Below are 15,127 nucleotides of genomic sequence, written 5' to 3'. Positions count from 1 at the left end.
CCATCACCACCTCGCCGACCTCCATGTCAGAGAACAACAAATTAGAGCTGGTTACTGGTTGTGGTGGTTGATGATGCCATGGTACCTGTGTTCTAGGATTTGCTCGCATTACGTAATGATGGCAACTCACACGGCAATGCTGCCTTACTTTTTAAGTGTCACCAGTACTCTGCATGCGCCTCTGGAGCTGCAGGGCAGAACTAAGGCTCCTTCTCATCGTGCAATAGCTTCGCCCACCACAGGACCATGAAGATGCTGTTGTTGCGCATGCGCTGCTCTGGCGGCAGCACAACACATAGCACCAGGGGTCGGGTGAACTGAAAGTTTCGCCAAAGTTCATTTTAGGTTGCCTTCTTGTTCTTCCTTCATTCAAGGTCGCCCGCGGCACGCCGACAACGGGAACTAAAAGCATCATAACAGTTCCCGAGTGCTTTGCTTTATTTCGATGACTTGACTTCCTCCATACGCATATCATAATGAGTTTCACATTTTCTTACCCGTGTTTGCTCAGTATGCATACAAATAGTATTTTGGAATTGTCTATGCAGAGGTAGCTAAAAGCGTTAGCACAGCATAAAGTATGGGTGAAAGGTGCTGATATGTTTACTCAACCAGCAGTCTCCAACTGGGTGTGTGGTTGAGAAAAGTTGTCAGTAATGCACTAGTTTCCCACTTTCCAGACCTCAAGAGACTGAAACAAGCATGTGACATATTCAAAGGTTGTATCATCAAATTGCTACAAAAAAAAACTTTCAAAAAACCATTTGCATCGAAGCAAATTGAATTGATGAAAAAATAGGCAATGGTCATCTGCTTTTGAGTCAAAATTGCGTGACAAGGACATTTTTTCCACGATCCTGTCATGCTTTACTGTATGTCAACTGTTGGTAATATCAAAGAAGAACTGCTACAAAATAGTAAGGCCTTCTGTGGCCTTCTTCACAGGCTTCCATGTAAGAACGCTTCAGTGCACAAACAGCGAGTAGTCCGTGATGAGCGCACATTTTCGGTGCACAGGCCCGCGCAAATGGAAGCCAGGGAAACACACATTTGTGTTGGAACAGCGAGGCGCCTTCTAAAAAGAAAAATGACCAGCAGTACACCAGTGAGAGTTCGAAACGGCACGCAACTGGAATTGGCTCGCTGATCTGTGGCCGATAGCTGCTATCTTCATGGGCTGTTAGTGAAGATCAGAAATGAGACTATGCGACAGTGGGGCACCTATAGTCGCTTGGAGTGCCGATTGGACCTCGGCATGGCCCTTCAGACCACATCCAAGTTAATTGGTTGGAGGGCCAAATTTCCAGCTCACAGGGCGCCGGAAACGACATATTCAACCTCAGCCACTACTCTTTCACGTGCTAGGAGTGTTGGAGCAAGACGGAAAGTTTGGATGAAGCGAATTTGATGGAAACCGTGGTATAAATTAACGAATTAACCGGTTTTAAAATGCATTCAAAATATAACTGGCCAACCAAGATTTTGAAATTTGTTTTAATTAACCTAAAGTGTAAATTATCCAAGTTTGAAGTATTGTGAGTCTACTATAGTGTTGAAACTGATGTGCATCAGCTGCAGCTGCAAAGCCTTTTCTTGAGGAGGAATGCTTAAAAGAGGAATGCTAAATCCAACTGTATCGAGAGATTGGTGTCACAAGATTGCAGATGTGTTTTTTTACTGGGAACAGAGCATGGATACACCAGAAAATTATGTAAAGGCAAAAGATAGTAATGGTGCCCCTTGACCATTCAGGTAACTGCATGATCAAGTCAATTCTTTGGCAGCCACAATTGGTTCATCGCTTTCACAAGCAACACTGCTGGAAAATAAAAAGAAGGCAGCATGGCAAGAGCTACTACTAAGATATGAGAGTGTTAAGGTTGCTCATTTTGCACTCCATCCAGTCGCCCTGTGCGAAGCTGTCATGCATGGCAAGCTCAGAACAACAAGGCTAGCACAAGCTTTTGGTCATTGACATTTTTTTCAAATGGTGAGGTTGCCTTGTCTCGACATGACGAGTGCACAGCATGAAGGGTGGTAGACGGCATGAACGCTCTATCCGTTGATAAATACTGATTAATTGATAAACGAAGGGCAGTCTGATCAGCGGGTCTTTAAGTTTTATTTTTCTTCTGTTTTTTTTTCTTCACTTCACTTGCATCACTTTAGTGTTTATTTAGTAAACTAGTTGTGCTTTGCACTGAAGCTATTCTGTTGAGGATGCCAACAGCCATAAAAAATTGTCCCTGCTAGCCTTGTGCCCAGTGAACAAGTACCACTTGTCACAGAGTTTCTCAATATTACCTATGGAGACAACTGGTGCTGGGATGGCTCATCCAGCATGGAGCGGCACAGGAACGCCAGGAAGATGAGGCTTGGTTATTGTTGGGCATGAAACATGGATTCAATCATAACAGTACGACTATTCTCAGGACAAACCTCGAAGAAATGCGGTGAAAGTTTCCATACCAGCTTAACACCAAACTTTCACTTGCATTAACTGCATTAAAGAGAAACACAGTATTAAAAGGACCAAATGCTGAATTTTAAGTGCCCAATTTTTCTCAACAGAATGGAAAGCTCAAGGTCTAAGGGGCTCGAATCTACGTTTTTATTAGAAACACTGTACAAGATTCTTACTGGGAATTTCTCTATCTGTGCATGCACCTCTTTTATGTACAGTGTAATCCACTTACAACAATACCAGATATAACGATATATCGCTTATAACGATCAAGTTCTCTAGATTTATCAATTCTCCCATTGCCCCTATGTAAAAATAAACCGTATACAACGATACAATTATCGGCGAAATAACGGATACAGCAATAGGATTCTGGCTGCCCAGAAGGTGTCTGCAATCAAAATTTGCTGAAAAGTTTGATAAAAGATACTTTGAAGCAAATGAAGTAAAAACTGTAAAAACTCCAGGAACAGACCAGTATGGTTAACTCCTTAAATCCATGGGGGAGCGTTGCCTATGGCCTTGGGAACCAAGCGCTGTCATTGTCACAATCGCTGGAGGGAGCTTGCTTGGCAGCCCACTGGGCAATGCTGCCTCACACAAACATAGTTTCTGCCCATTTGTATGCGTTCCTGAACTGGGTAAAAAGTGACACTGGCTAAGTGTAAGGGGATACCTCTGAACCCCCCTTCCCCCACTTTTGTCATTCAGATGGTTGAGAATTTACTTCTTTTTTTTTAGCGCTAGCTTTTTTTGGCACTCTCTCCCATTTCCCACTTTCTGCAGTGCAGACCTTGGCAGCGCACCAAGATGCTGTGCGCATAACATCAAGACGAAATCCAGGGTTCGACGGAAACCCGTCTGGTCGGGTATGTTCATGGCGGAAAATCTTCAAGTGCCGACCAATCGTTAAAAAGATGACGTTTCGGCCCCGGCTTACGGGGGCCGAAACGTCATCGGCCCCCGTAAGCCGGGGCCGAAACGTCATCTTTTTAACGATTGGTCGGCGCTTGAAGATTTTCCGCCATAACATCAAGACGTGTTTATCTTTTGATGGGAGCTCCAGAGGGGATGGCTCGGGTGGCTCGTTCTGCAGGCTTGGCAAAGCGCCAAGACGCTGTGCCCCCTTGACAGGAGGGGTCGTGGTGGTTACATGCATGGGGGGATATGTGGGTGTGTAATTTTTTTTTTTTTTTGCCGGTCCAGATATAATCATAATCGGTTTAATGACCGGATTTTCGGGTTTTCTTAATATCGTTATGAGTGGATTGCACTGTATCCCAATGCTGGAAACCATGATCAGCGAGCACGATGGTATAATGATATACCAAAAACTAATACAAATCTCACCTACCAGACAGTAATTAGATATTTTTTAGTATAGAGTAGTGTCCATTATAGTTTCCGCACTGAAAGCTGCTATGGCACAGTGATGTACACCTCATTGATGAATGCTTTAGAGGACTATGGTTGCCGCTCTGTCCAAGAAATGGAAAAAACTGTGGCACCACTAAACTTAAAAGCTAAAAGCACATCATTGGCGATGCGATAGGAGAGTTGCTTTTCATCGAAGTGCGCAGTGCAGAGCGTAAGCTAATAAAACAGGAGGAAGGCGCCTAATAAAAAAAACACTGTGCACTTAAATCAGTAACATTTTACTGAGATGTGGTCATATGGTCGGATATACTGATAATGGAAAAGTTTCACCACAAGATGGCACCTCAGTTTGTTTTACGGGGTTTTCAGTGCGAAATTAAAATGATAAATTTTCATTTCTTGTATATTGCAACGCTCAATTCTTATATGAGGTACAACCTTTTCATTTCTGCTATAACCTTATGGCACGGTTTGGTGAGTGCTCTGTCCCTTTAAAATACTTTAACCTCTGCACAAAGGACAGCATCGCGATGCGGCTACCAATTCCTTGGCAGAATTCACGTTTTTCGCCACACACTAGCCAAGCCAAATACGAAACCTCATCTTCCCGGCATTCCCACAGTGGATAAAGTGCTGTTTAAGAAACTCGCAAGGCTGTGGTGTCACTTTTATCTCTAGATAATATTGAGAATATATTGTATAATTGCGTGTAAACGCCACACTTTTTTTTACAGATTTGAGGGCCAATATTGGGGGTGTGGCCCGTACACGTGATGTGTGGGGAAAAAAAAGCAAAAACACACCAAACAGGCAATGAGCGGCATTTATTCTACGTTCAATCATCACTGGCGAAGTCTTCCGACACCGAGAGGGTGCTGTACTCTGGTACACGCTCATCCCTCAAGAAGTTGCGCAGCATGTCTGCTGTCAATGCGTAGCCGTTGTTCTGCACTTCCTTCACATAGCAGAGCAGCTCTTCTTCCAGTTCGGAAAACTTGCACGGCTTGCCTCGGAAAGTGCGCTTTTTGCAGCTTCTGTTCCTCAATACATCCTTTTGGTTGCACCATCGTTGGATGCACTTCTCAGCCACAACAAATTTCCTGCCTGCCGCACTCTTGCCGTGCTCGAGGGCAAACTCCCAGCCGTGTAGCTATTAAGGTGCTTGCCCATTGTGCTAAAATTGCAACCCTCAACGGCAGCACACGAAAGCCACAACTACAGTGAACTAACACACTATCGCAACTCCTGTGCCTTTGACAGCCATAGACAGCTACAAAAGCTGGAGCTGGTAATACTGATGCCAATATCCCGATATGGATAGCGGGGTCTCACGGCGGAGGAAAAAGTTGACAGTGATGATGATGAGCTGTGGCCTCCACGACCAAGCTCACCATTGCTTGCAGTCGGAGCTGATCGTGAAGGCCACGGCGCTTGCATTTCTAAGGCTATTCCCATGTGGGTCATGGAAAGTTCGGGTGCAGCCCTTACATAGTATAAGTATACCAGCGCAGCACAGCAAAAGACACAATGAAGACAAGAGGACACACAAGTGCTGAACTTCCAACTGATATTTAATGGGTGAAACGCTACATATATGCAGATTCTCCAACCCTCCTCTCCCCCCTGCCAAAAAATATCAAAAATCCTAGCGGGTTACTTTCAAAAAATACAATTCTGCATTTATCAGAGTGATCGAAGCCTCACTAACGCAATTTTCACGCAGCCTGGCCATCTTGGCAGCCTCCACAATCTCTTGTACTATCTGGTCCGAGTGCCTGCTGATTGCAGAACAGCTGGCAAGGTCCAGGGCGCACTGTTTTTTTTTTCTCGGAAGCTTGATCTTTAATCTTGGAATTGCTACGATGCAGCGCCAGATTCCCTGTGCCTGTCTCGTAGGTCTTGTATCAGTGCTCTTTCAGGCGCTCATTCAGGCATCTACCTGTCTGGCCGACGTAAACCTTGCCTCATGAAACGGGAATGGACCTTTTTTTTACATATGTGTATCCTTCTTAAAAACAGGGTGCGGCCCGTACACAGGTGTATACATTGCTTGTCACACTATTGTAGGCTGCAGTGTCTATGACTGAAGTGGGGCCTGTCCTCACAGTGATGCATTGATTGTTGCTACTTACTGATTTTTAGGGTTAAGTACCGAGGAGGGCTCCTGCTGTCAACTTCAAGCCCATTAAAAATATTTGTTGGGTCTGTTTTATCAACGGCCACATGTCATGCGTATTGGCATGGGAATTTTTGCATCGTAAAATGAAAGGAAAACAGTCGAACCCGGGTCTCAAAGGGGATTGCAAAAGAGTTCGGTATATCAATAATTCAGTATATAAGAAATGGCTATAGAAGCATATCTGTAACCTAAATGCACAAATACCTTGCACCCACGATTGCGACACACTTCTTGCAGTGCCAAGCCACCCACCGGTGTGCTGACAGTGCACTGCGTGCTAGGCGAAACTAGGTCTAGCCCACTTCACATCGATAGCACTGCAGTCAGTGCTTTGAAACCATCTCCACTGCCCACGATAAGATGTCTAATGATGTTACCACTACACTATAAATAGGTTTGCTGCTTCTTAAAATTAAGGTGCCGTTGGTTTCGCAACGCCTTCGTCAGTGAACAATGTCACGTGAGTGGGCTAGGCATTAGTTAAGCAGGTTTCACCACATGAGGGTGATATGGCATGCAAATTAAAAGAGGCCGAATGCTGACCTCAAGCCCATCCCATGTTTACCTTGTCACTCGGTTTCACAGTGCTAGCGCTGCCAGTAGATGCCCAAGTTTTCGCAGCCGTCCTGTTCCTGCGTGCAGAAAGTGATCAAAGAGCACTGTTAGGAGAAATGCCACTTGCGAGGGCACGGCGCACAGTTCAGTATATCAAACAACCGGCGAAATTGCAGTTCAATATACAGTGCAACATTCCTATACTGTTACATATGTTTTTCAAGAGGATAATCTGTGTGTTCGATACAGCCAATAATTTTAAGTAGCCAGGTTCAATATATCCGGGCTTGTCTGTGTGGGCCAAGTGCTGAACAAGGTTGTGGAACTTCACAAGACTGTTCATTTTGTATATTCTGCATTTGCATTTGTGAATACATCTTTGTTTGGCGAGTACATGTACGACTTACTTCGGTGTCTCTGTTGGCAGAGTCCCTTTCTGTTTGAAGACTTTGAAGCCAACAAAGATTAGACACTTTAAATTGTGCACCTTACTGGGGATTGTGTCAAACAGTTTGAGGGAGTTTGAAATGGTCACAGAGTAAGACAAGTACACTTTGCTCTTCTGAGGAAACCTTAAGTGCACCAGCAAAGTGCTAATTCATTGAGCATTTTTGTAGATGGTGCAGCACACACACAGAAAAAAGAAAGGTTAAGGAAAAGTAACTAACCATAAATTTACTGCAGTCAGGCTTCATTAATTTATGTGGCATCTGAAGCAAAAATGCATCCATTATTTCCACCACTCATTGTAAAAATAAACAGGTAACCAGCCTACTAGTTAAGACATCTTAGCTGTATTCTGATGTGCTACACCGCTGAAAATTCTATGACAAGAAAAGTGCTCTTCTAACTCAAAAAGCATTTTTTTTAATTTGCAGAACATCTTAGGTGAAACACCTGGTTTAAGCTACTTGTTGCATTAGTACGCCAATAAAAGATCTCAGAAATAAATAAGCACTCATTTTCCTTAACCGCTGGCATTTTTGAACAGCAGATTCTGTAGTGTCTTATGCTTTGTTATGCTTGTATCAGCATATCACGTAATATACCAGTCTTTGTGTAACCATTGAATCAAGCTTATTTAAACGTGTTGTTTTGGTGCTAACTGTGTTTAGTACCCCTGTTATACAGGCAATTTCACTGTTCATTGAAATTTCAAAAGCCATTCAGATGCACTACTGCCACATGGCAAGTTTCATTGGTTACTGAGAAATGAGCATGCCATCTGGCAGATGGCACAGCAAACTATCCGAGTAAAGTTTGGTAAAAACATTTGGACTGGAGCAGTAAGTGCACCAAAAGTTACATACTAAACTGAGTGCTATTTTTAATTGAAGGTTGTTTGGGAAAACAGTACAAATGTTACACAATCTGGCATAATCCACATACAGCGATGGTGGGGTACCTATGGGCAACACTAAGCACTTCATTTTGGAAGCATTCATTGTTCGCTGGTGAAGCTCCCATATATATCAGTGACAGATGCCTGCCCATAGCTACTATCACTGCAGCACTGGTTGGGCACTTCTCATTTTCAATCATTGCAAAGGATGCGAAGAGGCAAAAATAGGCAAAGTGGGGGGACATAGTGTACTACAAAAAGAGCATTAGTTCGTTTACATCTGACAGTTTTCAGGGCAGCCACTATGACTGGAAAGTAAAATTTTTATTTTTGAATAATTCAGCATAGCCTAGTCTATGAGAGACAGCAGCGGTGGCCAAGTGGTTGAGCATCCGCCTTGCATGCGGGAGGTGCGGGGTTCGATCCCCAGTGCCGCCGGGTACCCACTGGTGATACAATGGGTACAAGCTTCCCCTGGTCTGGTGCTCGGCTTATTTAGGGTGAAATGCTTGGGAAGTCAAAAATACCCTGTGCCATGGCGCTCTTTGGCCTTAGACGCCCTTGCGCCATAAAAATCCATAATCATCGTCGGTCTACGAGACACGAGAGAAGAAGAAAAGGTTTTATTTGTTTTTAGTTACACACATACACATGCACGCATGCATGTGCACACACACACACACACAATTGCAATGGCCAGTCATGAACCTTTGTTGAGTCGATCGAGTACAATGGTCATTGCAAACTGCCGTTTAGCACCTGCTGACCTGCAATGAGTTCAATGCTCATAGACTCAATGGGCATTCAATTCACCCACATGGCAGGGGAACCACATTTATAGATGCTTATGTGGTGCAGTTAGTTGCCACTCTTTTTTTTTTGTGCACTTTCTTTTTTTTAGCACTCATCCATTTCTCGTGTCGCAGATACCATTGGCAGAACTAGTATCCCCACTCCTCCCTCTTTTGTTCCACCTATTGCTAAGAGGAATTGTGGTACACAGCATTTTCTCCTATTTGGTGGCTCGCTCACCTCAAGTAACAGTGACAATGGTGTTTTTGCATAAAATGTAGCAAATGCATTTGGAGCAATATGCAGAGCAATAGGCAGAGCGTACTGTCTCCAGCCATCAAGTTTTTGTAGAGTGTGCAGTTTTGCACCATTATTACAAAAACTGTTGGCCTTTTGACATTGTTTCTTGAAAATAAACTGTGCGTACCAGCTAGCTGACCATTTTATTGCTTATTATTTCTCTGCGCCATCACAATTTTGAGCAGTCGGACCTCAGACGTGGTTCGCCATGCATTTTATCATTTTTCACGCTCATGTCTTGCGGTGTAATAAGACTGGGGATGTTAAAGTACATGAAAAACATTGTTATACAGGTTCTCAGTCTACCTGCTACTCTCCAGGCTTGTAGTGTTTTTCACCGGTAACTCATCTCCCAAGTAATACCAAGTTGCTGGAAACATGATATCCATTATTCCTTCAATGTCGAACAGTCTTCAACATTTTTCAGCGTTGCACTCATTAAAACTTGCAATGTATTCATTCTTGTCATGGAAAAAAATTCACATTTTGTGTTTGTTGCCATGATAAACTGTCTTGCAAACATGTTAACAGGCTTAGCTTCACTGTGCCACCATGTTTACTTGCCCTAATATTTCTCCTTTCTTACATCTATTAGGTGGACCTTCAGCAGATACAGACAACATACTTAAAAGTTGGAGCAACTGTGACGAGTTGCTCAGCGACGTTTACAAGCAGGTATGTTGGTTTTTATCTACAAACAACTGCGCTTAAAACAAAGCACACATTTTTCTGCTGTCCAGTGTGTATTGTCTGAAAGAGCTTTGCCCTTAAGGGGGGACGCAGCTTTGAAATCCCAATCGATTTTTTTGAAAATTGTTTTATTCACTTGTGTGCTTCATTTTTTGTCCCGAAGTTTCATTACTGAAATCGACCAGGAAGTGCTCCAAAAAAATTTTTTCATGAAACACAGTGGCTGTGCACTGCAGGGAAGCAGTCGAACAATGGGTATTTTTCTTCATTACAGTTTTCTACCTAGATAGCTTGTGGAGCAGATTTCTTCACAACTATTGTATCTATTTTGACCCCATTTGTTCTGTTGCACTCGTAGGACCATAGTGCAGGTCCAGACGACCTTTGTGTCTTAAATTTCTTGTATGAAATTTTTTCTGATTCTAGGTATATCAACGGATGCTGCATCATAAAAAATTACAAACCAAAGTTTCCCCTTTGTGAAAAAAAAAATCTAAGAATGTTTTGACGTGTAGTACACCAGTAAGAATGCAATGAATATTGAACCAGCCTTTCTTAACTCTGCAGCCTTTTTGCAAAATTTAAAAGAAAAATATATGTTAGAAAACAATTTTCTGGAGATATAACAATGAAATTTTGTGACAGTAGTCATAAATTTATTCCTAATATGTTTTAAAAATTTTCATATAAATACGTTAAGAAATGAAAAAATTTTGCTGAAAGATGCGGGGACCCTTAAGGGGTGATACGGGTTTCAGAGGTGAAATTTTTTATTTCTTTGTGTAGAGCAATGAAAATTGGCATGCTTACTGGAAAGTCCACTGAATGCTTAAATACAAAATTTTACTAACATATTTTATGTAGGTTGGACATAATAAATTTTTGTACGCTTCATTACTATACCGAATTTACAGAAAGCCTGGCATGACAGCAGGACAAGGTAAAAGTCTGCAGTCACTCTTAAGTTTTATCCAAAGGAATGGTTGATGCAGTAACATTCTCCAAATACTTTAAGCAGCCTGTTTTTTCTACTCAGAAATGTTATATAGACGCTTGCATATGCACTCATTATCGTCATGTCAAATTGATGACGGGATGAAAAAATGAGCAAGTAATTCAAAAATATAGAGCAACACTGCATAAAATATATAACAAGGAACACAATGGCATAAACCGTATGAAAATCCGTGAAGCCATTGTCGTGTTAAGTTTTTCGCAAACAGAGCAGCCAGATCGAACATTTTTTGAGAAAAGTGGAATTTTCACGGAGATGTCAGCTATTTTTGTTCTACCTATGGTCACACAAAAAATACCTGCAGAAATAAAATAAGCATTGCCGCGAGTGGGTTTCGAACCCGCAGCTTTGTTGGCCACTGCACGAGAGCACTATGCTATCACAGCAGCCAATTATGCCTCGTGTTAAACTGCCACACTCTTGCGCTGTGCATTGCATGTCATTGTCTTTGTCAACTCCCATCTGTGCGCAAAAGTCACAGAAGGAAAGCAAACTTGCATAACATGCTCTTTTGGTCAGTGGACACCTCAATCATGCTTTCAGCTACGTGGCAGTGGTGTCCACGTGCAAAAACCTGCTTTCGCACAATATTTTGTGCTTAGCAAAGCTAAACCGCCAGAAATTATTTTTTAAAGTTACTTCTGGGCTGTTCGTGGAGAAACTTTTTCGGGGGATAATTCGAAAGACCTTTTAGATGCGAAATGTGATTTATAAAATTCTTTTTTTTTTTTTTCGAGATTGTCATGATTTGAAAGCCACGTCCCCTCTTAAGTGACCAAGCTGTGTGCAATGCATTCTCTTCAACTACACTTGGAAAGGAACCTAAGGGCCATCCAAACACACTACTCTTATTGGACAGTTTTGCAGTTGTTTGGAAGGAGTTCTTGCCTAAACGCACCCTTATTCTTTGCCTACCTCCACCCACCAGACTGATGATATCAAACCATTTGTGTGAAGTACACCTTGAGGAAATGTTTGGGCAAGTTTGTGTTCAATGTGCAGTGGCCAAGCATAGTCGGGCATCACTGCTGGCATGAGAAATACAGCGCACAGTGTGCACTGGGACTCTGAGTCTCGTTAGGCACGAGAGGAGCAAGGTTTGTTCCTCAGCTCTTATGCCATGGGTCCATCATAGCATACAGCAGAATGAGCCTTGCTGTTAGTGTTAGTGCAGGAGTAGGTGTAGCCTCTGTTCACTTGTGCATGAAGTCATAGAAGTTGTAAGTAGTAACATTGTCCAAAAATGTTTTCTTCTCGAACTGTACTTGGGTGGGTGTAGCCACCCCTGCAAGAAAGCGGTGTACGTGCTGCCACTGAATGAGCAGAATGTGCACCATGAGTTAACCTACTCAGTGTTAATACATATGTACTGTTGTGACTCTGTTGCATTTCTTCTTGAAGCGCAAGAAGGTTGAGTATTGCTTCAACAAGTTCAACAAGCTGTGCACAATACTTGAGGACAGTCAGAGGACCCCGTATGGTCAGGGCACACCGCTGGAGATCCTTGATGAGATGTGAGCTTACATCTGTAAACAGTGTGATCATTTCAACAGTACTGTTGCTTGTTCATATGTGCCCTGAGAAATAACTGTTGCTTATTCCAGCATGGCGAGACTGTGGCAACTTTACGAGAAAGGCAAACAGAAAAGAGGTATGGCAATAATATTGCTTTTTATTGTACACAGAGAGAAACAAGGAGAAAATGATTAAAACTGAGAACCGAATTTAATTCAGCTGTCATGGGTATTTTTTTAATTGAAGAAATAATGTAGCCATTGTACAGTTGGAAGCCTAATGTCTTACTTCCACTGTGTTACAACAGCAGTAACACATGTAAGTATCTTTTAATTCAGAAATAATTGAAGTGCTTGTAACCTTTCTAGAAAAAAAAAATATCTTGTACATTGAATGTCATGTGTTATCATTCGGACAAACTATTCATTTGATGTTTGCGGTCAATGCTGGTGTTTCCCTTGCATTTGCTGTCTGCTTGAATAAAATTTTGGCTCTGTAAGCTTACCATGTTATTGTCTACTGTAAAATAAGGCTGAGAAGTTTCCGTAAATGTCTGGAGAATTTATTAAAGCTGTTGGTAAACTGTTTGCACGTGCGTACGCTTTTAATATTGCACCTTGAGGCGAATGTGGCACTGCTGTCCTTAAGCTACCATGGCAATAGTGGGGAATATTAATTTAGTTTCACATGTGAGCAAGTTGTGAATCTGTATGATTGGATCTGTTTGTTCATGACGAATTGTCTTTCTTGGCAGTGGAGACAACTGGCACATTCGTACTTGCACGCTTAATTTATTAGTTTGATGAGTGTCTCAACATTAGAAGCACACTACATGGGGCTTGCTTCGAGGTATTTCAGGTCATGAATTATTGCCCTTATTATTCACAAGCAAAAGTGAGGTGGTGCAAACCAGCCCACATTTAATTCAGAAATTGGATGGCTTCTGTTGTTTATTTGTCTTTTTGATAAGTTAGCCTTGCACTGAGTGTGTGCGCCTAGTAAAGTCTTACAAAGGTCTTCTCGCTACCCACGTGTCCACACATGGTCATTTTTCATTGCAGTTGTGCAGCTATGTTCATTCCAGCATAGAGAGTGCCAAGATATGAAGCTTTAACATTACAGTAAAGGATGTGCTTAGCTTGGGATATGGACAGGTCTTTGTTCAAGGCCCAACTTTCCAAGAAAGCCTTTCTTGATCCTCTGTGCTGTTCTGAAGACTGTTGTATGAGCTTGCTTCAAAATGCACTTATCAATTCATAAATTTAATTACGTGAATGTGTCCGCCGCGGTGGCTCAGTGCTTATGGCGCCCGGCTGGTGACCCGAAAGACGCGGGTTCGATCCCGGGCGCGGTGGTCAAATTTCGATGGAGGCGAAATTCTAGAGGCCCGTGTACTGTGCGATGTCAGTGCACATAAAAGAACCCCAGGTGGTCGAAATTTCCGGAGCCCTTCACTACTGCGTCCCTCACAGCCTGGGTTGCTTTGGGACGTTAAAACCCCCATCAACCATAAACCAAACTAATTGCATGAATGCATCACTTGCACATGGTTTTCAGCCGTGCAAGTGAGAAAAAGCACAGCAAGCCTGCATTCACAGTTATTTAAGGTGATTTTGTTGCACTTTCATTAGAAACTGCCATTCCAATAACCAGCATACCATACTTGGTTTTTCTGGTATTCTTTAATAATTTTGAAATTCACGTTCTTAATGAGGAGGAGGAAAAACTTTATTAGTTCAAAAAAAGAAAAACGGAACTTGAGGTTGACTCAAGGTGATCAGAAGACGTTGCTTCATGATGACCTCGGTGGCTCACTCAAGGGCCCGGCGTTGGACAGCCAGGTCCAAGCTGAGCACTGCGGCCTCCCACTGCTGAAAAGTGCTGAGTTGCAGCTCTGGTTTAGAGAGATCAGTGGGGAAAATTCATAGGATGTGGGCTGTATTGGCGCTTTGACCACAGAGGGCGCAGTATGGACTGTAGCTACCGGGAAACATGGTGGCACACTGGGCCAGCATACGGACAGAGAACATTTGAAGCTGCCGCCAAAGGACCATTTTAGATTTTGTGAGAAATTTATCACCCGGTGGAAGCCGCAGTACTAAAATGACACCGTTTAACTGCGGTTGTTGGAATACCTTAATATGCATAGTTTGCTCTCCTTTATTTCAGAATAGTACCCATGTTTGTTTATTTCTGCTTGATACAAAATTGCTACTGTTATAATAGTGCAGATTTTTGCAAGAAATTGTTGCAAACATTTAAGCGGGGACGTGGCTTTGAAATCGAAAAAAAAAGTGGCCAAAAAATTGGTTTTTTGAAAGTTGTATCCGCTTGTATGCCTCGTTTTTTTTATGCTGTCCCGAATTTTCATTGCTGAAATCAACCAGGAAGCGCTCTAAAGGAATTGTTTCGTAAATTGTGGTGGCTCTGCGTTATGGAAATGCTCGAACAATGGGCATTTTTCTTTATTACGGTTTTCTACCTAGATGCTCGCCTTGCGGAGCAGATTTCTTCATGACTTTTATCTCTTTTGACCTCATTTGTTGTGTTGCACTCATACGACCATAGTGCAGGCCAAGACATTTTGTTTTTTGAATGTCTTGTATGAAATTTTCTTCTCACTCTAGATATGTCAACGGACACTGCATGACAAAAAAAATTCAAAACCAAAATTTGTGCTTTGCAAAAAAAAAAAAATCTCTCTGTTTTGTCCTGTAGTACACCAGTAGGAATGCACTGAATGTCAAGCCAGCCTTCTGCCGCATTTTCTTAACTCTGCAGCCTTTTCACAAGATTTGGAGGAAAAATAGATATTAGAAAACAATTTTCTGGAGATTTGTAACAGTGAAATTTTGTGTGAGCGGTCATAAAATTGTTTCTAATATTTTCAAGCAAATC

The 15,127-nt window shown here is 42.4% G+C and overlaps 1 protein-coding gene across 2 annotated transcripts in view; it reads left to right on the top strand.

Moving 5' to 3' along the window:
• Positions 1-15,127, top strand: part of LOC144115361 (inhibitor of nuclear factor kappa-B kinase subunit alpha-like) — a 55,549-nt gene that overhangs the window by 27,724 nt on the left and 12,698 nt on the right. For both annotated transcript variants that reach the window (XM_077649719.1, XM_077649720.1), the window contains 3 exons: positions 9,605-9,684; positions 12,116-12,228; positions 12,319-12,365. In XM_077649719.1, the coding sequence (XP_077505845.1) occupies positions 9,605-9,684; positions 12,116-12,228; positions 12,319-12,365 (240 nt within the window). The remainder of the gene's footprint in view (positions 1-9,604; positions 9,685-12,115; positions 12,229-12,318; positions 12,366-15,127) is intronic.

This window comes from Amblyomma americanum, chromosome 1 (genome assembly GCF_052857255.1).
Source record: "Amblyomma americanum isolate KBUSLIRL-KWMA chromosome 1, ASM5285725v1, whole genome shotgun sequence".
Taxonomy (NCBI): Eukaryota; Metazoa; Arthropoda; class Arachnida; order Ixodida; family Ixodidae; genus Amblyomma; species Amblyomma americanum.
The sequence above is the reverse complement of the archived record's forward strand: the minus strand, read 5'-3'. Positions and strand labels throughout refer to the sequence as shown.